This window comes from Apis florea, unplaced genomic scaffold (assembly GCF_048593485.1).
Source record: "Apis florea isolate Af1SG1 unplaced genomic scaffold, ASM4859348v1 contig_3793_pilon, whole genome shotgun sequence".
Lineage (NCBI taxonomy): Eukaryota > Metazoa > Arthropoda > Insecta > Hymenoptera > Apidae > Apis > Apis florea.
In genome coordinates, this window is record NW_028256856.1 from 1,769,465 (window position 1) to 1,796,081 (window position 26,617).

Sequence of the window (26,617 nt, forward strand, 5' to 3'; positions counted from 1 at the left end):
TAAAGTGAAATTCTAGAATTTTTTTTTTCTTCCGTATGAAACTTAAAATTACCTCCCCCTTTTTTTCAATTTTTTTTCAAAAATATTTTAATCGACGCATGGTCTGGCATATTAAAAATTTTTTTAAATTCTACAGAATACGATATATATAATTTGTAATACGAATTTCAAAATTAGCAATAAAGAATCGCGATCGAACAGAAAACGATCACGTGGATACACTCTAGCTTCAACAATTGAGATATTAATTTCAAATATTCGTAGAAAAATTCCATTCCCTCCGCAGCTTATGGCGGATCGTGCAATTTGCGTTTCGAAAATATAAATCTTGTTCGATGATGAATCCTTTAATCTATTAATAGTCATTATTCGCGAATATATTTTCATGGAAAGAAATGAGGATTTACTCGATCGTAAACGTTTTATAGGCCTTTGCTCGGTCTAACGTGGCTTCGATATTATCGAGGCGAAGCGTTCTCGAGGGCGCGGCATTCCTCGCCTCTAAAAAACGGAAGCCGTATTCGAGAGTTGGCCGTTTGTCTTTCGCGGCCAAAGCTTCGCAAACCGTAAAACGTGTGTATGCATCCCTCGAAAGAAAAAGAAGAACTTATTTGCCCGTAATCATACCGCCTCTAACCAAGGAACACCGTACCACTGTATTATTATCGTTATTATCGAACGCGAAACACACATTGAAAATGATCTACCGGTATCTTTTTTATCGATAACCAATATATTTTACGTTTCTTCTCTTTTCTTTCTTTTTTTTTTTTTTTTGTGTGTGAAAAACATTGAGGAAATTGTGTGTTTTCTCTGCAGTTTCCTTTTTTTTTTTTTTTAATTTTTATTCTTATTTTTCACGGCTTGTAGAAATTTTACTTTAACTTTTCCCGCTTCTTTTTTTTATTTACTTTAAACTTCTTGCAAAACTTTGCTACATTATTTCAAGAGAACGATTAATTGGGGAAAATAGGAAAAATTTAATTGAAAATAATGTGGCAATTTTGTCGTGTATTCGTTAATAACCTATTCCGGTTTTAACGATAAAAATTATACGCTGCAACGTGCTCGTTAATTTGCAACATATTCGATAATATACTTGTTCACTTCAGTGAAAATAAAATAATGATTAAGTAATTTATTACATACTTGACACAGGTATAAAAAAGTTTTATTCGTCTTTTATTCATTTTTTTTTTATTTTATTTTCAATGAATTTTTTTAGTAATCAATGAAAAAGTTGAATAGGTTTTTATTATTGCTTTTTATATTGATTTTCAACCTTGAACTGAGAAGTAACGATTAAAAAAAATTTCTGAAACATTATTTCACGAAGTTTAACAAATATAAAACTTTGTGTCATTGAAATCTGAAGTCATCCAAGTTCTTTCGTTATCAGTTATCTTATCGATCATTTTTCCTCGAAGAGATAATTTCTTATCGACATTATTTTTGTTTTTTACGTTTAAATTATAAATTCGCACGTCCTTCAAAAATCGCTATCAACATTTAAAATATTTGTCCATATTTCCATATACATTTATATATACATTTATATATACAAAAAAGTAAATAACATGAAAATTCTTTATCTAAATCTTTTTAATCAATATCATTTGTATTGAACATTATTAATTACTCAGAATCAACGATTTTTAAATTAAAATTTTTAACAATATTATCTATATTAATTAAAGAATTTATAAATAAATTGATTTCCTACAATCATATTCTTTCAATCACTTGATAGATACTCCTATGTCATCAATTAATACTGTAAATATCCATTGCAAAAAGATTAAAAATTAGAATATATTTTATGTTTTTCTGAAAAAAAAATGAAAAAATTAACACAATCAGTTGTTAATTAGTTAAATAAATTATTTGGTTTTTATAAAAGTCTAGTTATAATTTGATATTAAAATTTCGAAATTGTGGAAAAGTGGAATTTATCAATTTTTCATAACTTCAAGTTATATTTTATAAATGCACACTGTAATTTCCAATTCTCTCTTTTCCTCAGAAAAAAAAAAAAAAAAAGAAAAATCTTGAAAATTATCTAACGCCATCTTTGCAAATTTTATATCGTAACCATAGAAATTTATCTTCTCGTTCATGTTGAACGAGAAGTCATTTTGGGCCATCAAACTTAGATTCGTTTCAAAGTCAACTTATCGATTTTCCCATCCAATGAAGTCATATCTTTTGTTTGATATTTCAACAGCCACATCAGCGCTGATCCTGAAAACGGAACACGATCATAATCGGTTGTCCAGCCTTTCCGGGGACAATATCCTTGGCACAGGGGTTAGAATTGGACGAGGCGAGGACGCAGTCGCGGTTGGTAACAAGAACATTATGGATTCGGCGCAATCAGCAATGATGAAGCAATCAGACTACGTCGTAGGTTAGTAAACTTTTCTCCAATATATTTTTTTCAAAGTGTTTTCTTTACCATTCTATTCGATTCTATTAAATTTTCTCCCATTCCATCGAATGATTTCTTAAATTGTTAACACCAGTTCAAATTTCTCTTCGTGTGTGAAAATTTCGTGAAGAAAAGTAATCGTTTGCGACAGGGACAAGTGTTGTTTCAAGACGAACTATTGGATTGTTACGTGTGTTTTATTCGTATGTTTTATAATGAAAGATTACTTTTTTTTTGTTGTTGTTGTTGTTGTTATTATCGTTCCATGTTATATCTTTAATTAAATTCGAACTATGACATAACGATACGATACGATCGTGAAATGATGATAATGAAGCAGAAGTTGTATTCTATCGATAATGTTTGTGTTTTTTTTTTCTAATAAAATATTACGTATTTCTGGCAATTTCTGAATAATGATATTGAAATTTTAAAAAAAAAATTCTCGTAATTGCCATGTGAACTAACATTTGAAATTATTGCCTGGACGTACATGTGTTATATAATAGCTAGCTATAAAAGTTTAATAATAAGTATAATTTTGTCGATGACTGACACGCGAGATTTTTTTTATTTTTTTTTTCCTTTTTTTTTCTACCGTCAATGATGTAATATATTTTATATGCTTTACATTTTTGTTTTATATCTTTTATTCACAATCTTGTGGGAATGGAATTAATTCAAAATTGATTCGATTTAAATTATTTATATATTGGGCTCTTATATATTAATTAATAGAATTTCTTAAATCAATAATATTGAAAAATTCTTGTATGAAAATTCTTTTACGTATAAATAAATAAGATTCAAATAAGATTCATTGATTTTTAATAATGTGCAAACAGAAATTTGCGTCATAAAATATATCACCTGTTAAATTATCATATTATTTTTTTAATTTATTTAAAATAGATAATTATTTGCATGAAAAATTATGAAATTATATAAAATACTATGATTACATTTAACTAATTTGTGTCTAGAAAACATTCATTTGCATTTATTTAATACTTTAGAATTACATATTTAATGAGTATTAAGACGATATAACGAATACAGATATATTATTTATCTTGTGTTTACTTTTATTAAACAAAAAATCTAATATTCTAATGTTGTTCGATACACATCGGGAAAAATCAACTATTCTTTTAATCTTGTTATTATATAATATATTATCAATATTATCAAACTATTAAATAAATTGTCGTGCAAAAGATATTAAATCAAACAAAGTAGTATCTTTGAACAAATATAATTTATGTCTATAAAAAAGTAATAATTATTTTTTCCAAATCTGAAGACTTGATTATCGAAATGTGATTCGCTTAATTTCTGTTATTATGGATTATGGAATAATTATCAGAAAGATTATATTCCATTTGATCTTAATTTAATTAAAATTAATTTCTGAATTTCATGAAAACACATCCGTTAAAAATTGCGAAAATCTTATATTTATCATTGTTTACGTTTATTGCATTTAAATTGCTTTGGTAAATTTAATTTTATTGATAATTCGATATTCGACCATGGAGTCAACAAATCAAAATAAATCTTATCGAACTTAAGGATAAATTGTTTCATTCAAGATAAAATAAACTGGAAAGTTCTTAAATGACCAAATTAGAATTAATTATTAATTTTATATTTGTTAGATAATTAAAGAAACAAATATTTAATGTATAGTTATTTCAAAAAAAAAAAAGTTCGAGAAGTGTAATTAAAAATTCAATTTCAATATAAATAAAATGATTTATACATTGATTAACTATTATGGATTTTGCATCGAATATCAGCTTGAATGTCATAATTGAATGACTGGAAACGGAATAGAGTTATTGAATTAAATCCATTTGATCTGATCAATATTAATGAAAGCATTGTTAAATATAATTAACATACATTTTGTTTTTATTATAATAACACAATACTTTTTGACATATCTTTTTATATTGTAATATTTTATTTATCATTCATCATTGGCGAAAAAACATGTTATTTAACTTCCTTCATCTGAATATGTTAATTTCAAATAAGGAATTCTACATATTATTAAATAACATATTTATTATGCATTTATGTAATACAAATAAATAACAATATAAACTTGCTTTAAACTACTTTTTTAATATAAAATTTTTTTCTGACATTTTTAATTTCCTCGGTATTAAGAATCTAATCATATCATCGAATTATCATTGAAAATGATTCAACAATTACATTTATATCTATTCTTATAGGAAAACTACGTATTTTTTCTTATTTTTTAAAAGAATGATCTAATAAAATATATTGATCCAATTTTTCTATAATTAAAAAAAATCTTTGAATTACTTTTTCAGAAAAAAAAAAGAAATAGAATATATAAGCTACAATGATCAAATCTCAACTTCGAATAGTACTATCTCATAGAGATCTCCAGAGTAAGACAATTATAGTCGCCAAAAAAATATATATGCCTTCGTGATTGTAACGTAGTTTACATTAGTTTCGATCAAATGATTATCAGAACGCAGAAACATTGCGAGCGAGTAAAGTAAACTTCGATCGATTAGTCAGCCCGCGTACAAAGTTCACTGTGCCATGTGTTTCGAGGAAACGTGAACCGCAAAATGGCGAATCAAAAGAGGAGAGTTTCTATGACTCGATGTAAATTTACCACTAATCATTTGCTTTTTTTATTTTACAGACGTCGTCTTGCCGACAGTCCTGATTGCTCTTCTGTTCGTTGGAAACGCCATCATTGTTTATATTATCTTCCAGTATAGAAAAAGGTAAGAAAAGAATTATGGAATGACAGTATAACAGTATCAATTGATCGTTTCAAAGTTTTGATTTTTGTCACTTATTGCGCAGGTCATTCGGTTGTTCATAGAAATTAATTAAATTCGATAATATATATTCTTGATTTGTTTAACCTGAATTTTTCCTCGATGGATCGAACATTTTTTTCATTTGATTTGATTTTTATCGAGTTTCAAATTTTTTAAAGATTATTTTTCTAATATGAAAAATTTAAAATTCAATTACAGGAAAGTTCCAACGATAGAGCAGGGTGAGGAGATGTCCTTGCGGAACGCGGCTGAAGTGCCACAGGTGTGATTTGCACAAGGATCGACGATAAAAATTTTCACGGTGCCAGCCCAAAGCGTCAGTGAGAAGGCCTACGTTGCATTTTTTTCTACGAGGATGATCTCCAAACAAAAATAGATCTCTAAAAAGTCTAAATCGTCGAAGGGCATCGATCGCTATTTTTTTTCTCTTTTCTGAACTTCCGCGAGGATTGTCATTGAATCAAAAATATCTCAAGAGACTCGTATTTGATTTCAATGGTTTCACGTTTTTTCGACGATGAAAAAGAACGATTGAAAAAAATATTATCTGTTACAAGCGTGAAAATTTCGGGGACGCTCTCGAAGAAAAGATTATAAATATGTTCGTCGCCGTTTATAATAAGAATCGTTGTCAATATTTAGAAAACCAGGCGCCTAGTTAGTGCCACAATCTTCTACGTACACTTATACGTACATTTATACAGACACATGTACACGTACACAAACGCGAATAATGTATTATAACGTAAGGAAATAATATATTCTATATTTCGTCCAAATTGTGACTAAGTTAAGAATAAACTGATGTTTTCATAATATATTTGCTTTTGTAAGTATTTCGTTTATATTTCTTTTTAAAAATAATAATTTCATATAATATAATTTCGTTAAAAAATTAATTACATTAATTACAACTAAAGTTTAAAAATATTTTTGCAAAGGTTCACCTAAGATCTCTTCAAGAGTGCGTACTGCATTTTGCGCACACTTCTCTGTACCTTCGTCTTCGTCTTCTAATAATTCTGCTAAGAAAGGTATGGTTTCTGGTAGAAGTGGCATAAAATCTTCTCCAAGCTTTCTTACAATTTCAACCTATTCATTAAAAAAAGAAAAAAACATTAATCAAATATTTATTCATGAATTTGATCGAATGCCATCATTAATCATAATTCTGTATTTGTAACTGTAAATGAATTTTAATTGGCCACTTTCAATCAATTAAAATCGCGACTCAAAAAGAAATAAACGTTTACTTACCACTGCATTCGTTGCAGCGTTTCTAACATGCGGTTTCGAATGTCTGGTCTTTAATAATGTTTGATATACTAATTGTTTGTGTAAAGAATCATCGGGAATGGCACTGGCAAATGCTGCGATACAGGGTACAATTAATTCCTTCGCTCTCTTCTGATAATCCTCTGTGGAGCCCATAGTATTTTCCAATTGATCCACAATTGGTTGAGCAAGTATATCAAATCTTTCTTGATTCACGAAATTATGCGCATCGTAACTGAAGACTCGATAAAGAGTCAATAAGATGGCTTCGACCAATTCGATTTTACTCGATTCTTCGGGCAAAGTATTCTCTTGCGGTTCCTCGTTAATCATTGGATTATTACTACTTAATAGTACTGCCGCATGCTTGAGAAAATGACCAGCAAAGAGAACGAAAAGAGATTTTAAACATTCTGCTATGTTAGCTGAAAGTCTTCAAAAAAAAAAAAATATATCAAAATTATTTAATATATAATTTTATGAATAAAAAGAAATAATTTGTTTTTAAATTGTTTAATTGACGCACCTATAAAACGTAATGTTTCGTAATTTATATTGTGGATTTCTAGCAGCCCAATCGTATAATTTATAATAAAGTGGTCTAAAAGTAGTCTCACTTAATTTTAATACCAAAGCAACTAATGCTTTGCTGGCGCTTTCTTCTACGATTATCACGTCTTCCTTAATCAATTCCGATCCATCTACTTCCATCACATCTTCTGAATTAAAAAAATCTTCGCGAAATTGCAAAATTTTTAGGAAGAAAGTACCCAAATCTGGTATAGCTGCGTTTATGTCGGTTGGTTGAACACTATTGAAAGATTCGGCCAACACATTCATTAATGCTGGGATACATTTATACGTTTTCTTTGCAAGTAACGTTGTGTACGTTCTGTTAACAGCTGGCAATAATACTCGTAAAGGTATACAAGAAGAAAGTTTTTGAGTGGTTGCATTCAATCTGGATTGCACAATGTTAACCTATGATAACAATAAAGAAAAATATTTAACGTTCAATATGATTTATGTAAATATAGGATTTATGAGAGAAAGAGTAGTGAATTGATTTTAAAATACGTGATAAATTATTAAATCATACCTTTTGATGTTCGGTATCAATATACACAGAATTCAATTTTGCTAATTGAAATAATAATTGATCCAGATATAAGGATAAGAAGTTTCCAACAGATTCAACGATCTTTTGCAAAGCGCTGACTATACTGATAACTATTATATCTGGTACACCTTGATGACAATGATCTTCCAACAATCGCAAAATTGCTGGTACAAATTTATTTAACGAATGTATCGCATGAATACGCATAGAGCTACATAATTCTGCGACACAGAGTGCAGCGCTGCCTAGTACGGGTCCTTCTCTCGTGCTTAAAAGTTCAGTGGTCATTTCAAGAATCTGTAAGAAAGAGAAAATACGGAATAAATATCTTTTAATATTGTATATCTATTTAATCTATTTTTTCTTATTTTAAATAATAAACTTACCGGTTTGAAAAGTATAGGATGTTCACCAGCCAATAATTTTGCCAACAATTTTATAGTAATCAGAACAGTTTGCTGAACAATCTCTTGTTCTTGTGTTTCAGATTTTTCTTTCGCTGGAATTATTTGTAATAAAGAATCAATCAACGTTAACAAATCTTCGTAATCGTCTTCGCTGAATTTTCGTTGTTGAAGACGCGTATTCAGAAGATCCAAAGCTTTCCTCTTTACCGTTAACAAATCATGTTCTATTAATCGTTTAATGCTGATTAAGAATATTCCATTTGGCAATAAATTGTTCACCAAATCTAACACATCATACAAGTGATGTAAAAGAACTTTCCAATACTTCCCAAATGATTTTCCTTGATATTTATCAGCGTTCTTTGAAGTACTCTGAATCAATATAATCAATTCAACGATCAACTGATCATAATACGGCCTTACTTCATCCACTTGATCAGAATTCAATTCAGCAACCTTATTAATGAAATCAGGTGATGATAACAAATTGCTTAGAAATTGTACCAAGGTATACTTATAATGTCTTAATTGCTTAGGAGTACTATTAGCAACATCAAATATATGTTTATATTTAAAAGACAATGCAACTTTTTTACCTTCTTCGTCTTCCATATCCACAGGTAATTCTTTCATGAATTGAGTCAATTTCACGCAAACTTGAATAATCTTAATAGGTGAAAACTCTTGAGATACTTGGAGAGCAAATTCTAATCTTTGTCCTGATGTATTTTGGACGCGCACGGTTCTCGACATAACATGACTTTCGAAACTTAGCAAGTAATACAAATAAAAATAATTATCCAAAAGCTGCAATAATTTAACGAACAAAGGCATTCGTCTATGCTCTGGTATATCTGGTAACGAAACAATGAAAGTTCTTAAAAGCTCACAAGCGTGATTTTCATTTTCAGCTGCATTTATTATAGGAACCACGGTTTCGATAGTTTTGGATATTATTTGGATCGAATAAGCATCATCCTGACGCACCACAGAACTGCCCATGAACGTGAAGATAGGCATAATAGTATATAATGCACAGCGTACATCGACGACCTTTAATAATGCTACCAAAACTAATAGGGCGTGATGATGAGTCTGAGGATTTCTCGACGTTCTGATACACTGAGTGATCAGATCTATCTGGAGATGAGCGTCACGGATAGGCAGTTTTTTAATTGTCAATCGGTGAATAATGGACAATAATAATTGATTCGTGTATTCTATGGGACTTTGTTCCTCAAAACTCAAACATTTTTTAAGCAAATCGAAAAGAATTGGATAAAGCAATTCCTCTTGCTCGATATTATCCGCTTGTTGAGCAAATTCTAAAAGGGTCACGCCACGTTTCCATTCCTTTCTGTTAATGATCGTTGGATCAGGAGGCGAATGAACGTGACCGAGTCGTCTTTTATTCTTAATGCTCGTGTCGTTAGGTTCGACGTTCTTCAAATTCCACATGATCTTCAACTCGTCCACTATAAGCTGTGCGTTCACTTGTATCTTTCTGAGTGCTCTGTTAGTCGTAGAAATCACATTTGTCATTTCACATACCGTGGCCACGTCCACTAATTTAGCTAGAATCTTTTTCTGAAGATGGATAGAAACTTTTCCTGCACTCTCAAAGAAGGTGCTTTCTATCTGCTTCAAAAGAATAATACTTGGTGAATGATGAACACCAGATTCTGTGACAATTTCGATCTCATGCTCCTCTATATTGGTCTCAAACAATTGCCACACTTGTTCAACGGTAAGAGCCTTTACGGTTGCACTATTGAATCTTTGAAGTATGTTTTTCAATATATTTCCTGCAGATTTGTTCTTGGAATTTGTGTGAAGAATTTGGAGAAGTTGTAATCCAACAGGAGCTAATTGTTGAAGTATCGTAGATCCATTGACGTAAGCTAAAATATCCAAAAGCTGCGACTTGATGTGCAATGGACTTTCTTTGTCCATGACGATCTCGAATAACAATTGTTGAGCTTGTTGAAGATTTTTCCGAAGATCTGATTTCAATTGACTGCACACGTCTGGATCGGGTGATAGTAAAACGTAAAGAGATAAAGATAGTTGATCAGGATCAAGAGATATTTCTGGATTTCTGTTATTGAGTTCTTGCAACAAGGATAAGAAAGGATCTATCGTTACGACAGCAAAGTGTATAATTATTTCGAGAATCTTTAACGATGCTATCCGACACTCGTTGTTGTCTCTAGCTAATGAAAGCAACAAATTGGTAACAAAAACTTTATCTTGAAACGCCCATTGAATGGATTTACTTTGTCTCAAAAGTACCTGTGTTATTTTCAAACAGTGAAAAGAAGTTTGAACTTTTACAGGTTTTATGTACAATTGAGAGAGGAAACGCACAAGATCTTTCACCGTGGCAAAGTGTCTTTGAAAGAATATTTGTAAGCAACGAGAATAATGCTTGCACCAATATTTATTCTCTATCCCTTCAAAGAACATCTCGAGAAGTCTCAAAATTAAATTACTACGATGTTGGTTATTCTCGAAATCGATTATCGGATTGGACTTCAAATCGAGACGTCTGTGAACCATCTCCAGAACATAAGTGCCTACTTGCAATGGTAAAACTCCTTGAGAAGTCAATTCAATGGCGGTTTGTATATTATTTCCGGTAATATTATTACAGTTTTGTAACATCTTTACTTGCGGATATTTTTTTATCATCTCTGTAGCCATTTCGATCACTTCTCGCGCTACTTCCGGTTGTATAGATCCTACAGGTACTCTGCACACAGAGCCCAATAGAATCAGATTGAAAAACATGGAAGCTGCATCACCATGCGCGATTTGTTGTTTCATTGCGCTCAATATACTATCAGTTGGAGGTAATAGTTCCCAGTTTAAGATATTATGAAAAGATGCTGATGAAACCGCCTCTGCATTCGGTGATCTTCCTAAATCTTTTTGCACATGTTGCATGTATACGTTATTCTTGGCGAAATTTGACTTCAATACTTCCATTGTGATATCTACGTCTGCATCATCGTTTGGAAATAAATATGGTAAAGATGTTATGAAAACACTGGTATCGTCACCAACTTCACAGAGCTCCAACAAAATTTTTAACGCTGGTTTTGCTAGTACTTTTCTACTGGTACTATGACAAGTCGACAATAATATTTTCAATTCGTCGATTAGAATATCTACAGATAATAAAGCTGTTAAACGTTTCGTAGAAATAGACAGTAAAGCTTTGATTACATCCACTTCGGTGTCGCTAAATCTAGATTGAATTGTATTCGTCATCATCTCTCGAAAACTTTCAGGAATATCTACATCGGTTTTTGCCAACGTTTGCAACGCAATAATTCTTTGTTCCGGACTAATATGCATCAATCTATCAAGAATTCCTACAACTTCTTGCGTATCTCTAGCTCCAAAATGCCAAGATGTGATAAATTCCAATGCTAATTTTGAATTTTTATCCGTGTCGCTACGTTTCATCAGTCCTTTTAAATAATCATCAAATCTTTCAGGATAAGTTCTTTCGAGATTGTGATACAACTTCACAAGAAAATCTTTTGCTTCATTTGACACGTCATTCGAAAGGAATTCCTTTTGTAATACATTCCATAGGATAGTATCCACTCCTATATCGTCCAACTTGATTCGTGTTAATATTTCATTCACCATTTTCTGTACTCGAATTGTTCCTAATGGATCTTCCAAAATCATACGGCAATTCGTTTGCAATAATGGCACAATGAATTTTAATATGTTTATGTTAGACGATTGAAATTTAATTGCGATTTCGATGAACCAAGACAATTCAGATAATCGAGTTGCAAGACTTTTTGGTACTGTAGTGAGCTGATGAACTGATATATTATACAAGAAAAATAGCAAAAGTAGCGCTTCCTCTTTCAGGTAAGTTTTCTTGAATATTTTCAAAAGCAATTTTTCCGTAGTTTCGTTCTTCAGTTTCATTTTTGACATTAACTTTGCTAGAATCATGTAAGTGCTGGCTGCAAAATCGGCAATGGAACTTTCTAAACCTTTCAAAATAGTTGATATCATGTAACCTATTTGTACTTCAGAAATAATAGATACCTGTTCTATAGTTCCTAATAGTGAAGTTGTGTAAAACGCGTACAAAGTACTTAAAGAAGTGGCACGCTCGGAATGTATTCTAGTAGCAGTAACAACATGATTACAAATTAATTTTAGTAAAGCATTATCAGAACTAATACGGTTAATCAATGTTATTGAAGCTAAAGGAACACCAGGCTTTTGAAGAGGTTGTAACCAATGCCAATTATCTCCCTCATCGGATAGATCTAATAATTGCAATGCTCTTATAAACATCCGAGTTTCATGATAGGGTAATATTAGAAGCAAAAATTGATCTCTATTAAATTCGTGTATGCGAAATCTATATATAAGCCACTCAAGAGCTTTGTGCGCAACATTGAGCAAGAAATAAGGAGATAAAAATATAAGAAATCTTTCAATTTCTCCATCTAATTTTTTGTTAACTTTAATATCTTGTATAGCACGTTCAAGATTCAATGAACTTTGTGCAAAAAGAGTATTTTCAAATTCTAAAAATAGATTTGATAACTTTGTCAATTCTTGCAATCCATTCTGACCTAGGAAAAATTAATATACATTAATTACTTTTTTGATAAAAAAGATATATATTTTATAAATAAAATATAATATCTTATACTTACCTATACTTAAAACTGTTTCTCTATCTAAATTAGCAGCTTCTCTAGGATCAAATAACAAACTAGCACGCTTTTTATCCTGAAGCAATATTCCAGTTTGAGGTGTTCTCAATTTCTTTAATTGTTCCGCAAGAGATGTAGTCATCTTAAAACTATAAATAATATTTTTTTACCATAAATATGTAAAAAAAGTAATATGAAATATAAATTTATAAAATATGCACATAACCCTGTATAACAAATAATTTTACCTTGTCTTAATGTGTTGTAAATATGAAAGTATAAAATTTTATTAAATATAGTATTAATAATTTGAAATTGTAAATATTAAAATATTTCTAATAATTTGAAATATATTAAATTATTTAGTAAAATAAAAATATACATGTGCCACTTTATTATATACTACAGAACAACACTGTAAGCAGCCATAATAGCGCATGTGCAAACTTCGATAATGGTTTCGATAAAGCATGATCGTTATAAGTTTATGGTATAATAATCGTTTCATATATTCATATTTTATTAACAATAGTATTAAGAACAAAAAATAATACGATATTAGATTTTATTTGATTATTAAGATTATTATTATTGATTATCTCTTCATTCCTGTGATGCATTATTAATAAAAGGAAAAAAACTATTAATTTTAGGTTAATTTCATTATTTCAATGTAAAAATTCATATTGAAAAAAAATAATTTAATTTAACGATGTTTATATAAAAATATGTTAATCTAATATTTTTAATGGAGAAAATGGGTGACAAATTGGAAAATATTAATCCCAAATTATATAAAAAAATAGATGAAAGGCAAATTACTGCAGAAGATGAAGATGAAGATATTGTAGATGAATTTGATGCACGAGAAATTTTTGGTATGTATAATTAGTATAATAATATATCTAATTTTCTGATAAATTTTTTATTTACAGATATGATTAGAAATATTAATGATCCTGAACATCCTTTAACTTTAGAAGAATTAAATGTGGTAGAACAAAGTCTTATTGAGGTAATATTATTAAATTAATGAAAAAAATCACTGTTAAAATAATTTTATTTGATTCTAGATTGATAATAAAGCAAACATAGTTCACGTAAAATTTACTCCAACAATACCACATTGTAGTATGGCAACATTAATTGGTTTATCTATTAGAGTACAATTATTGAGAGTTTTACCCTCAAGATTTAAAGTTAGTGTTGAAATTACTCCAGGTACTCATATATCAGAGACAGCAGTAAATAAACAATTGGCTGATAAAGAAAGAGTAGCAGCTGCTCTTGAAAATAATCATCTACTTGAAGTAATTAATCAATGTGTTGATATAAAATTTTAATATTACGAAATCTATAAATTTATTTATAGATTTAAAAGATATTATATAATTCATTATTTTTTTATTTATTGAATTAAGTTTTGAATTATTACAATTAGATCTATAACTAATTAAATAAAGAAATATTATGTACAAGATTTCGTACATAAAATATTATTTTTTCATTGCTGACATTGGTGCTGATGTTTGTTTTGATAAATTTGTCACTGGATTATATTTAAATGTCTTCCTCAATGGATTTTTACCTTCCTTATTAAATTGTATTTTATCAGCATGTTGTAGAGATGATAATTTATTAGATATTTTCATGTTAGTCCAAGCTGGAAAAAATCATTCATATAAAATATTTGAAATAATATTATATTTTAAATATTGTTAAATATTATGAAAGTACCATCATTAAATGCTTCTTTAAATCCTTTTTTTCGACCTTCTCTTACATTATGTTTGTGTTGTATAAGAGGTGGAATATCAAAAAATGTTCTTATTTTTTCTGTTTTTAATAGTTGATTTTCTATCAAAGTTATGAAGTTTGAAATAGTCCAATGACATAAAATGGCCTACACACAAATTACTTATTATAATGTGCATATTACGCTTAATATAAAAAAAATTCTAATAATATATCTTACTCCTGGAAATTTCATTGCAAATAAAAATGAAATAACTGGTATTCCCTTGAATGCATGTCGCACTAGTGGAGATATATTTCCACTACTACTCAATGCACGTGTAGCAATAACATACATTGTTACGGTAGTACATAATGGTAACAAATAATATTGATCAGGAATAGTTAAATCTGTAAACCACCAAAGTCCACCTTCCTTTAAACTTTCTACAGGTTTAGTAGTCATTCCTCTTAAAGCAATAAATATTGGTAAATGTGCACCAATCTATTAGATATATAGAAACAAATTATAATATTTTAATTATTGTAGATATACTAGAATATATTTTTATGTTACATAATACATACTTTTATAAAATTAGTTACTGGAAATATCTTGACTTTATTTTTTGAAAGCAGTAATTGTAATTCAGAAGCATATTGAGCAGCTAGAAAAAAATGTAACATATACATTTAGTGAATATATTATATTATTTAATATATACCTTCCATTGAATTTCCAGAATTTCTTGCATCTGTCATATTTTCTTGTATTTTTACCATTTGTGGTAGAACATTATTTAATTTAGCACTATTTTTTTGTATAGCTATTGAACAGGGAAATGTTAAGAGTTTGACAATTGTGGATGTTAATATAATTGTTGCCCACCATGGTAAGTCACAACTAATATGAAGCCATTCATAAGAAGATTGAATAAGTCCAAAAGGACCATATCCACCTAATCCTAAGCTTTCAAAAGTAGGTTCACCATTTGCATGTAAATTAATAGCTTTTGTTACTTCTTCAACTATTGGTACAGGTATATCTTTAAAAATATAAATATTATGTCTTTATATGCTACATGATGTAAAAATAAAAATATTAAACCTGATATAAATATGTTATATATGTGATATAAATATACCTGGTATTTCATGTATAAGATCTTTTTCTATTATTGGACTATTTGTGTCTGTTATTTTTGGTGTTACAGGTGAATCTAAAAGAAAAAATTTTTATTATTATATTTTGAAAATATATATCAAATTAAACATTTTATTAAAATACCTGATGTATTTGATACAATTTCTTTTGCTGTTGTGTGTGCTGTGCTTTCACATCTAATGAAATATATTCCATGAATTTTTAAACGTTTATGAACGTTGAGTACACAATCTTTTTTCGAAGAAATATTTGTTAAATTATAAGCGAATCCACTAAACTGACATTCTGTTGTTTTCTAAATATTTATTATATTTTCAACATTAAAAATAAATAGTTCGATAGTAAACTACAGTAATATAACCTCAATGCAAACAAGGTTTTAACTTACTTGAAATCCTGTAGATGTATTTAATAATTTTCGACTAATACGTATGTACAATCGTGGTAACATATTATTTTATATATTATATATTAACAATATTATAAAATGAATATTATTATAATTTACAAAGATTTTTGTTTTAGGTATACTTTACATCACAATACGCGTGTGTGAACATAATTTTTACCTTTCCTAAAAAAGATCATCGCATCGTAAGAAGTTACCTAACTATATTCTAGATGGCATCTTAAGTACAACTTCAGGATTTTATTTATTTTTTAATTATTTAAACAATATTTAAACAATAATACTATTTACAGATATATCATTTGTAAAAATTATATATATATATATATGTATATGTATATGTATATGTATATATATGTGTATATGGTGTGTGAATATTTATGAATATATATTTTCAATTCATTTATGAAATATATCTTTCAAATATATTCAATATTACGAATTATTATAGATATACATTATTTTTTAATTTAAAAAAATGTGAAATAAGACATAATTTTAAAAAATTATCTTATTATATATATTTATAATTTTCTTTATAATATCGATTTTACAAAATAATTTTTTTTTAAATCAATGATAGATATTCAAATTTAAAAACCTAATACCTATAGCATTTCAATATTTTTTCGTTTTTAGGTATATGAATTTAAAATACTACGAAGCTATTGACGCGACACTAGAATTATGTTGTCAGTACCGACTCACGTGATCGAATCTATTGCAATGACATTCAGTTTGCGTTCCAGAACGAGGGTTATTAAGACAGACCTATTATTTAAGTTTCTCTCGTGCCTTCTCTTCGATTTCATGCGATCTCTTCCCTTCTTTCTATCCGAGTTTAATACGTATACTGCCTTTAAAATATCTCTTAGTACGTAGTAGTTACTACTACAACTCGTTACAAAGTCGATTCTCTGTTGATTCAAGATGATAATATATGACTGCGAGAGATTTCACACGAACAAAAACAAATTTAAAAAAGAAGAAGAAGAAAAAAGAAAATCATGGAATAGAGGCAAAAGACGGCGCGCTTCTAATTACAGATTCACAATGTCAGCAAAAGTCTGTAACTACTATACTTTAGAACTGGCCGACTGTTAATTTCTCCATGAAATAATTCGGTAACAACTTGCTTTTTGGATGGCGCAATCATTATTTCGTTGTTATCCTTTTTTCCTTTTATGAATATGTACCGCAACATTCAATTAGACGCGAATTAAAGCAATCAGTTTGAAATGATTCACAGAATTATTTTTGACATTGTCGTTAGAATATACGGTTTGACTTGTACTGATTATTGGGCACTACAATTTCATTTCTTTTTTTTTTTTTATAAATTGATGATTAAAGATATCGTTAAGTTGGATTGAATGAAACTTGTATTTTTTATTGAATAAAATAAAAAATTTTATATATGTATATACAGAAAAGATAATGAATGTAAAAGTTTCCGAACTTTTACTTAATCTGACATCTACCGAAGAATTTTTAAATTTATATAAAAAATAATTATCACGTAGCGCCATCCAACCGCGGTGTAACAAAACAATGATCAACCATCGAAATTTTTTTTAAATTCTTTCAGAAACGTGACGTTGCATAAAAGATCGAAGACCGTTTCCTAGACAAGATTGCCCACTTTACGCTCGGGTAGCAGGTCAGTGAAAAATAATGGGATTGAACGTTCTCCGAAAAGAACAAGATAATGAAACTGTCACAGGAGAGAGACGACAACGGGTTCGGTCTCGTGTCAACGTTGTATCGCGATCCTTTGATCGTACCGATAAAACTCGTCTCAAACTAAAATTTCTTAAATCTTAAATCTTTTTCGACCATAATCTGAATAAGACGAACATTTAAATAAAGTCATCATAAGAAAGTTATATATATATATGAATGAAATATGAGATTTTTGATTAATAAAATTTATTCGATATAAATCGATTCTCGATTAATATTGATATCTCTAACTTGAAATTTGTCCAATGAAGTTGTCTACTTAAATGTACGTATTTTTCAACAAGTTTTATCCGTTTTTCCAAAAACAATTTATACAAGATTTATACATTGTAACGAAGGTAAGATATATTTTTTTGGCGTCTAAATTATTAAGTTTATTCACATACAGTAGAGAAATGTGATATTGACAAATTTTATTAAGCTAAATAAACCTAATGAATTTTCTTTACAGTGTGAACTCTACGCAAACATGTTCCCCGGACTAGTCTGTAAGAAATAATGATATCATGTAACTGGTTACATGGATTAATCGTAAACTGGAAGATCGAAATCGTTGATAATTAGATCATAAACATGATTTCGTGACGGTACACGAAAACGATCAATCGATTTCAAGAAGATGCTTGTCTATGACAAATTGCGTTCCGGACGACTCATCAAGACCTGATCGATTCATTGATCGCGATTTCATCAGTGATATTAGCAGCATGCGAACGACGCGTTCACCAATTATCGTGAAATTTGCACGCTGCCAACTACTTCTCTCCTGTGCGCGCGATGAGAGTTGTTAATGACGACGTGAATCAGTGTGATAGTCGTTGTAAATCAATTTTTAATTGCGACTCGACCTGCTCTATCGTTGTGAAAGTGTTGCTAATATCGCGAATGAAATTCGATGGATAATGCGTCATGGTAATGGGTTGTTCGTTTGATTTTAATAGTTATCTGTCAAGTTGTACTTGATAAAAGAAGTCTAGTTCTATGGCTGATTTAAAAGCATAATGAAATCATAGTGAGTCACTTTATATCTCATAAAATATTCTATACATATATAAGATTATCTCAAAAAATTTTTTCATTATTTGTGATATCGATGGTTATTGAAAAATACATAGGTTTATTTTTCATTCATATTAGAACATTCAGTTTTCTCTAGATTTTCTATTACAAATTTTGGGCTCGTTTACTCTTTTAAAATTTATTAATTATAATGTTATAAAATTAACAAATTACAAATTGATTAGGTTAGATTTGATAATTTGAATAATGTAATAAAATAATGTAATAGATAAATATTCCAAGAAAAACATTAGATAACTGACATTACTATAAAATTTATTAAAATTTTAAAAATAATAAAATATCATTAACTTATATAAATATCATCCATCTTAATCACTATTTTGAAAAAAGAAAATCATGGAAAAATTCTAAGAAAAAAGTAAAAAAAAACGAAAAGAATTTTTGGGATCATCTAAGACTTTGTTTTAATTGTAATGAAACAAAAATTTATTATATTGCAGTTAATGATTATATCGTAATAAAAAAATCGCAAAAATCATTATATATGCAATCAAACGAATTTTAATAAACGACGTTGTATTATCGCTTTTTGAATGTTGATATCGAAGAATCAATGTGTTGATGGCAAAGAAAACGCTTCGTGTCTCTCTCTCAGGCCATTTTAAACGTCTTTATGAGTTTCGGCTGTTAACACGACCATGGAAACAGGTACGGGTTTTTTTCTCTTGATGCCTTACTCTTCTATTATCTACGGGATCTCAGGTGGCTAGCGCCTGGCACGCATTCGTCAGGGACAGATAAAGTCGTGATTGGACAGGAAGTACGGCCAAAGAGCCGGCCACTGTGTTTCTCTTTCTCCTTTTCTCGATTATACCGAGACTGGTTCTTGGCTGGAATAGCTCGATAAAGGTCGAATTTACTGGTTTACCTGTCGAAAGTTGGAATATACTGTTGATTTCCTGTGACACTTATTGAGTAAAAATTATAAGGAATATATATATATATTTTTTTCGTATTTTTAATTCCTAAAAGATCAAAAATTAAGAATTATTTTCATCTCTCAAATATATATATATATATATATATTTGATTTTTTTGATCATTTAAGAATTAAAAATATTTTTTTTTTTTCAAGAAATTTTACTATATCGTTATCATCTGAAATTTTTTAAATTTTAATGAGTTTCAAATTTCTCTTTGTCAGTAATGCAATGATAGTAATCCATCGTAATCCATTTATAATGGAATACAATTCAAATAGATCTTGCTATTTCGATATTTCGAATACACGTATCCCAAGTGTTCCATATGATCTAGTGGATAACCTAAGCGGAAACGAAGTTAACGAGTCGCTATTCGGCCGCAGATGCATCTAACGACTTCCTCGAAAGTCATCAAAATTGTTCGAATCAAAGATCGAGCGATTAAAGTTACAAAAGGGGAACAATGGCCCACCTTAATCAAATCGGATTAAAAAATCAAGAATAATAAGAAAATAAAGGGAGAATATCATTCTATAATGGATGCAATCTGTTTGTTTCGTTCTCGTATATCGGTCTCAGCCGCAATTTTTCCTGATCGTTGGCGACCAGGCTCTGTTCCCCCGCATCCTTTCATGCTCATATAGCTCGCGTGTCGAGGTAATGGTATGTACAGAAGGATAATCTAGCAGATACGTCGTCGTAGGTGCATCGTTGTGTGGGATCATAATGTGCAAAAGGAAATCGCCTCGCTTTAAGGTAAATGGTCGGGGAGTGCAGTGCGTGCCCGGCCGCGTGTGAACCACCACCGGTTTCCTTTCATTCACTAAAGTTTCTTCATCGCGAATGTCGCACGATTGCTACGCCCGATTATCGTTGTGCGAGCATCATCTCCGTGGTAAAAAGAAATTCTTTCGCGGAACCGATCCGTTAGCGGTTAACGGGACCGTGTCTGCAAATTTTTACTTGAACAAAAATTTGACAATATAATTTTCATTTTTCTCAATTCAATTTTAATTATCAATTTTTTATCGTTATTGGTATATAATGGTAATTGAATATATTGGTCAAATTAAAGTGACGATAAAAAGTTATTAAAATCCTGAAATATTATTTTTGTATATTATGCGATATCATTTTTTATCGATATAATTGAAATTATATATCGAATATCATTGAATTGAAACGATAATATAATGAAAATTAATATAATATTTTTAGTATCGAATGAAATTATTCAGAGGTCGTACATCGAGTTTTTTCATCCGTGACGAAATCGGGAACACGAAAGATGATGCGAAACGGATTAATCATGGAATCGGCATTGTCGGTACGGGAGAAATTGTTTTCGATTAGAATTTTATGAGCTACGACCCCATTGTTACGTATTATTGTTTGCAAAGCGCGAAATATAGTTCAGGAGATCGACCGTGTGCTCGATTGAAATATAAACAATTACGCGCTTCGAATATTCGTTTACCATTCACCGCGTGTCTTTCACTCATTCGACGAGTCGACTTCGTTGTGTAAGGACGTATCGCGTTTATTCTATAATATTTTACAAAAATCGGAAAAGAAAGAAGAGGATTTCAAAGAATGAAGAAAAGAAACGATGAAATATACAATCGAACGGAAGATGACGGCCCTCATCGAAAAAATCGTCATATCAATCGTGTCTGTCTTGAATTTAAAACACCATGTATCGGAAATCACACGTAACGAGGTGTATTAAAATTGTACCGCCCAAGTTCGGTGAACGAAATTCGATAAAACACGGTCCAATGGGCTTTCAGTCAAAATTTAAACACCGAATGAATGGTGAAAAGCGGTTATTTTAATCTCGAAATTATTCCACCGTTCCATTCAATCGTCAACATTTCGATAACCGTGATGGTTTCAAATAATTCGAAGCTTTGCATCAGATTTACTGTCGATTCAATCACAATAATCCTTTGGTCGTAAAATATTCACCAAAAAATTTCAAACGCTACAAAATTCACCGTAAAAACTCTAAAAACTTTTCGATAATTCGATGCAAGAAAAGAATTTTCCCGTAGAAAATTAAAACCTTTCGGAAAATAAAAATGAAATTAGTTGGACCAAATCATTACACGCTTCGCTGTATCGTAGAACAAGAACAATTTTCGATGATCCAAAGCGAGAAAAAAAATTCTCCCCTAGGAAATTTTCCTTCATCACGCGGTGGAGGACGTAACTAGGGATTCGCGTGACACATTAATCTAAAATTCGCGCGTGAGACAACGGAGGCCGCGAATCGGTTCGCGAACACGCCACTTATCATAATGCTTGCTTAATGCTCGTTGCCGGAACGTGGTCTCGCGTGTAACCACCTTGTAGAGGAACGCCCGTGGGACCAACGAGACTTCCCTCTCGCGATTTGTCGACGAGTGCATCGGGAACATTCCCACAAATTGGCAGCGGCCTGTTCGAATCGGGAGGGGACAAAATAGAGAGAGAGAGAGAGAGAGAGAGAGAGAGAGAGAGAGAGAGAGAGAGAGAGAGAGAGAGAGAGAGAGACGAAAAAAAAGGAAAGAGAGAAAATATAGAAAATAACGACGATAATACGAGGAGAGGCAGGATACGTTTGTTAGCTTTGCTGTTCGTCCGGAAAACGCTGTAGGATTCCGGGGTTCGGCCAAGGGGGTGACAGAGCGGCCATTGTTATTTCCGCTTACGCGATGCTCTTTGATCAGGTTCGTTGATGCTTTCTTTTTTTTTTTCTTTTCTTTTTTTTTTTTTTTTTTTTTCTCCTCTCCTCTTATTCAGTTGTTCCTTTTTACTGCGACTTGTTTGTAGCTTGTTAAGAACGATACGACTCGAAACTTTTTGACTCGTTGTTTTTGTGTGACAATTTGATGATGTATTTTTTTAATGGTGAATGGTTGATTTGGGAGCAGGTTTTTTTTTTGGAATAAGGAATGTGAGTTATTAATCCATTAACCTTCAGGCAATTGACTGTCTGAATCAATAAAGAATAATTAATTCTTTTTTTTTTTTTTTTTTTTTTTAGTATTCTGTTTTAATGTTTCAATTTTATTATAACAATCTATCCACTTCATAATTAATATATAATATTCTGATAGAGATATTATTTCTATAGAAAATAATAATAACTCATTTACGTATCATAATGGATAAGAAGTAAGAAATTTAAATATTTAAATTTCTTTTTATGATCCGCAAATCGAAATCAAGTCATCTAATTAGCACGATTCACATTATATAATTTATCGATATTCATTGGAATTTTGATTTAATTCTTGTTCCAAGATATGGATTTCGATTGTTAAGGGAATCGGCTACCGGATTTCGATTGGCGAACTCCACATTTTACGAGGTTATTAAGTTTTCGAGAATAAGCTAAGCTAGTTTCTTTGGTCTCGGCTAATTAGTTTACTGGTAGCCAATAAATCGGATCGAGTTATTAATTAGCGATCTGACATTGAGATTGCCTCGTCGAAATAAAGTAATCTCGTTTAAGAGGCAATTATCATGTAGAATATGAAAGAGAGGGAGGTGGGGGGAGGGAAGGGGAAGGGGAAGAGATTGATCTTTAGATCTTCGAAAATGGCTTTTATTTAACGATTTCGACGGTTTTAATGGATTTCGATTCCAATTTTGAAATATAATGTTAAATGTTACATGTGGATAGCATCTTCAATATTTTCGAATTAATTTGTAACCGTTCCTTCCAATTTGATGTATGCGATTAGGCGATGGGTCACGAAGGAAATCGTGTATGACGATTGCGAGTAGGAAAATTGATATTTTGCCAGTGTGATTAAACGCTGCCTATAAATAGAATCGTATTTTCGTTAGTCGAACCGCGATGTTGGGAAATAAGTGGAGATTAACGTGATTTAATATTACAAATCAGGGCAACATTTTATTCTAAATTACCCTTCAATTCGTGTACACGATATCTTAATTCCAAATAAACTTTCAACAAGACAACGACTTTCTCTTTGCAACAATTTTATGCAAGATTATTAAAAAAAAATGATTAATCGCGTATGCCGCAACCGGAACTAGATTTTCGGTCTCTGCTGAAAATTCTCACGATGCTGGGAAGAGAAGGAGAGACAGAACGAGATGAGAATAACCGAATAAAAAGAAAATCTCGTTCCCAAGAGTGAGTGCGGTGATTTTGCATAAAAAGGAAGAGAGGAGAATTCCCGAAGTGAATCGTTCAAGGAACGTTGATCCACGCTCTAATATAAGTAGAAGGTATTTGTGCTATCGCGTTGCTTTCGGCTCCGTGGTGTGTACTCGTTACGTACACGTGTGTGCAACCGTGTAACTATGCACAAGAAGCGAGCGCACGTTATCGCTCACGTGCCCCGAGAGATGTCTGTTATGAATGCTCGTCCGCGACGATGCGGATGAGCATTATTATTATTATCATCATCGCGTAAGGCATCATGCAGCAGGTGAGGCGAGGAGGCGTGGCGCCGGATGTGTATATATCATAGAAACGTATGCATTTCCGGTGGACAGATCTAGATCGATCGGCCGCTCGGTTTTTCGGTTTCCTTTCTCTCTCTTTCTTTTTCTCTCGCACGGCCGAAATTACGACCACGCGATTTCTTTTTCTTTTTTTTTTTTTTTTTTTTTTTTTTGCGACCATGCCGGTGTTAAAATCGTAAAAATTTTTTCCCCTATTAACGTTTTTGACACGAGGAATTGCTGCAGTGTCTATTTTTTGATTGCCTTGTTTATAAGAGGTTGAAACTTGATAATCATAAAAGATAAATTTTCATGGAAGAAATATCTCGTTAAGAAAAGATAATAAAAATAAATGAAAATAATAATTCAGAAGAGCGGTGTAAAAAGTTTTATATATAAAGTTTGAAATTGGTTAATTTTTTTTTTTTTTTTTTTTTTTTTTTATTTAATTAGGCGAAAGACGTTAAGCGCCATAACCATAACTTAAGAGTTTAGTTCAGGTGTTAGCATAACAATCTATGAATTCCTTTGTTAAAGGAATTGGTAAAGGAGATCGTTTAAAATAAGCGGATTGGATTGAATTATTAAAACGATGAATTATAAAAAAAGGGAATTGTTGCAATTTGTTGCAATATTTGTATAAAAATGTGCAAAAATTATAAATAAAAAATATCAATTTTTCAGTTAATTCAAGTTCTTCGTATTGCGAATGCATCGAGGTGAAGACGTCAAATCGTGCACGAGAAAGAATTGTTATTTTTATGGGTTATTGTTATAGCTTAATATGATTCGTATCACGGATAACGACAACAATTTCAATACAAACAAATATATATCGAAGAATATATGTACGAGTAAATATTACAAAAAGCGATGATCGATAGAGAGATTCAAACGAAATCCCCGTCTCGATATCAATTTTAATTAACAAATAATCGCGGAGGACAAGGAATAATTAATCAGACCAGATGGGTGTGCGGACACGTGTTAAACGGTCGTTCCGAAAGGACAGTTAAAGTCAAGGATGGTCAATTTTCGCCGACGGACGATTTTATCAACCCCTCGCGAGCTGCAAATTAATGACGAACTACCTGATCTTGCCCCTGGAGAATTCTCGGTGCTGCATCGACGTTTTATCATCCTTCGCCGATCGATCCATCGTGTCACGCATAAATTATCCGTGCTATTAATTAATTTGCAGGTACGCCGCTTCGCAGGGCACGTATCGTAATATGTGTTATAATATAATCAATAGGATGGCGTGGAACAAAAGGATAATTCATTAACCGTTATCGACGGTTAATCGAATCGAAAGAGAGCCGAATACATTCGTTCCACGGCGAGAAGAATCAAAGGCGCGGTTGGTTAATCGATCACGGTGAGTAATTTTTTCATCTCGCTGCGATAAACACGGGTGCAATTAAAATCATTATGAAAATCGTACGGACTTTGTGCAATTCGATCGATGGAATATATCGATTCATTCATCGGAACGAAATAAAATGCGAACCGGTGAATTTTTCCAGAGTTGTATAATGTAACTTTGGTCGTCGATAACTCTGACCAATAATAATTAAAATCTTTATCTCTGCTCGAAATAATTAATATAACGGCTGCGTCTTTCACTCCACTTCGTTCGAAATTGAGAGGTCAATCATTAATCTCTCGAAACAAATATTTGAACAATTCCCCGAACGAAAATTCTGTGCAAAGTGAGTCAAAGCAAATGGGAGAAAGGATGCGCATAAACACGATAGTTGATCGTTATTGTTAGAATCGTTCGAAAACCGTCTTCCAATATCGATACATTGAGCTAAAAAGGCAATTAGAAACGCGAAAGGGCAAAATAGAAACTAATCTTTTTACGCGAAGGATAGCTCCTTTGACCACGCGATCCTAACCGCATTTCGCCACATCGCATCGATCCCCCATGAGATAAGCAGTAGTTTGCCCAGCCACTGAGACGATCGACGTTAATCGAAGTCGGGTAGCCGCGCGTTTACAGCTACATGCAAGCGACATGCAACTAGTGTCCGTTGCGGCCGCAACCCCGAAACGACGCAAAATAAGAGAAAGGGAAGGAGAAGGAAAAATATTTCTCTATCTTTCTGTCTTAAACTTTCAAAATCTTTACTATTGTTTCAAATAATCGAGAAGAGGAGAAACCTACCCGAAGAATATCTTCGAATAGATACAGTCTACGATGAATAAAACGTTTGCAGAATAATCCGATGGCAGAAATAGAGTGAGCAAGAAAAATGGTGTATCGCGCAAAGAGGTGAGCAAAGTCGGACGTGCTGTCTCGTAAATTTCGCATGCACCCGTGTCG

At 31.2% G+C, this 26,617-nt stretch overlaps 4 protein-coding genes and 1 long non-coding RNA gene across 8 annotated transcripts in view; 3 read left to right on the forward strand and 2 right to left on the reverse strand.

Annotated features, from left to right (window-relative positions):
• The window catches only part of LOC100871786 (uncharacterized), a 28,062-nt gene extending 21,979 nt beyond the window's left edge, over positions 1–6,083 (forward strand). Inside the window, exons 7-9 of the mRNA XM_086915782.1 lie at positions 2,225–2,407; positions 5,121–5,205; positions 5,464–6,083. Of these exons, the coding sequence (XP_086771908.1) occupies positions 2,225–2,407; positions 5,121–5,205; positions 5,464–5,533 (338 nt within the window). The 3' untranslated portion in view covers positions 5,534–6,083. The remainder of the gene's footprint in view (positions 1–2,224; positions 2,408–5,120; positions 5,206–5,463) is intronic.
• Positions 6,084–6,085: 2 nt separating this feature from the next.
• Positions 6,086–13,193, reverse strand: l(2)k09022 (HEAT repeat containing 1 homolog l(2)k09022). Of its 2 annotated transcripts, XM_086915780.1 has the most exons (8): positions 13,016–13,193; positions 12,768–12,916; positions 12,145–12,683; positions 8,047–12,059; positions 7,640–7,957; positions 7,067–7,521; positions 6,523–6,973; positions 6,086–6,357 (listed from the first exon to the last, which is right to left on the reverse strand). In XM_086915780.1, exons 4-8 carry the CDS (start codon positions 12,046–12,048, stop codon positions 6,187–6,189), a joined length of 5,397 nt encoding a protein of 1,798 aa, XP_086771906.1. In that variant the 5' UTR covers positions 12,049–12,059; positions 12,145–12,683; positions 12,768–12,916; positions 13,016–13,193; the 3' UTR covers positions 6,086–6,186. The 2 variants fall into 2 exon arrangements, with proteins under 2 accessions (XP_086771906.1, XP_003697246.2); XM_003697198.4 differs by having other exon boundaries at positions 8,047–12,683; positions 13,016–13,190.
• galla-2 (MIP18 family protein galla-2) lies at positions 13,157–14,247 on the forward strand. The gene is made up of 4 exons (XM_031918891.2): positions 13,157–13,257; positions 13,421–13,645; positions 13,703–13,782; positions 13,841–14,247. Exons 2-4 carry the CDS (start codon positions 13,516–13,518, stop codon positions 14,108–14,110), a joined length of 480 nt encoding a protein of 159 aa, XP_031774751.1. The 5' UTR covers positions 13,157–13,257; positions 13,421–13,515; the 3' UTR covers positions 14,111–14,247.
• Positions 14,157–16,987, reverse strand: OXA1L (OXA1L mitochondrial inner membrane protein). 3 transcript variants are annotated; one of them, XM_086915783.1, is made up of 9 exons: positions 16,847–16,987; positions 16,055–16,240; positions 15,790–15,961; positions 15,647–15,721; positions 15,227–15,547; positions 15,090–15,169; positions 14,743–15,006; positions 14,505–14,670; positions 14,157–14,430 (listed from the first exon to the last, which is right to left on the reverse strand). In XM_086915783.1, exons 2-9 carry the CDS (start codon positions 16,115–16,117, stop codon positions 14,264–14,266), a joined length of 1,308 nt encoding a protein of 435 aa, XP_086771909.1. In that variant the 5' UTR covers positions 16,118–16,240; positions 16,847–16,987; the 3' UTR covers positions 14,157–14,263. The 3 variants fall into 3 exon arrangements, with proteins under 3 accessions (XP_086771909.1, XP_012346859.1, XP_086771910.1); XM_012491405.3 differs by having other exon boundaries at positions 16,784–16,930; XM_086915784.1 differs by lacking the exon at positions 16,847–16,987 and adding an exon at positions 16,684–16,803.
• Positions 15,960–19,425, forward strand: LOC105736514 (uncharacterized). The gene is made up of 6 exons (XR_015294599.1): positions 15,960–16,095; positions 16,192–16,299; positions 16,715–17,199; positions 17,664–18,156; positions 18,270–18,830; positions 19,342–19,425. It is a non-coding gene; the product is annotated as an uncharacterized LOC105736514 (long non-coding RNA).
• Positions 19,426–26,617: the final 7,192 nt, after the last annotated feature.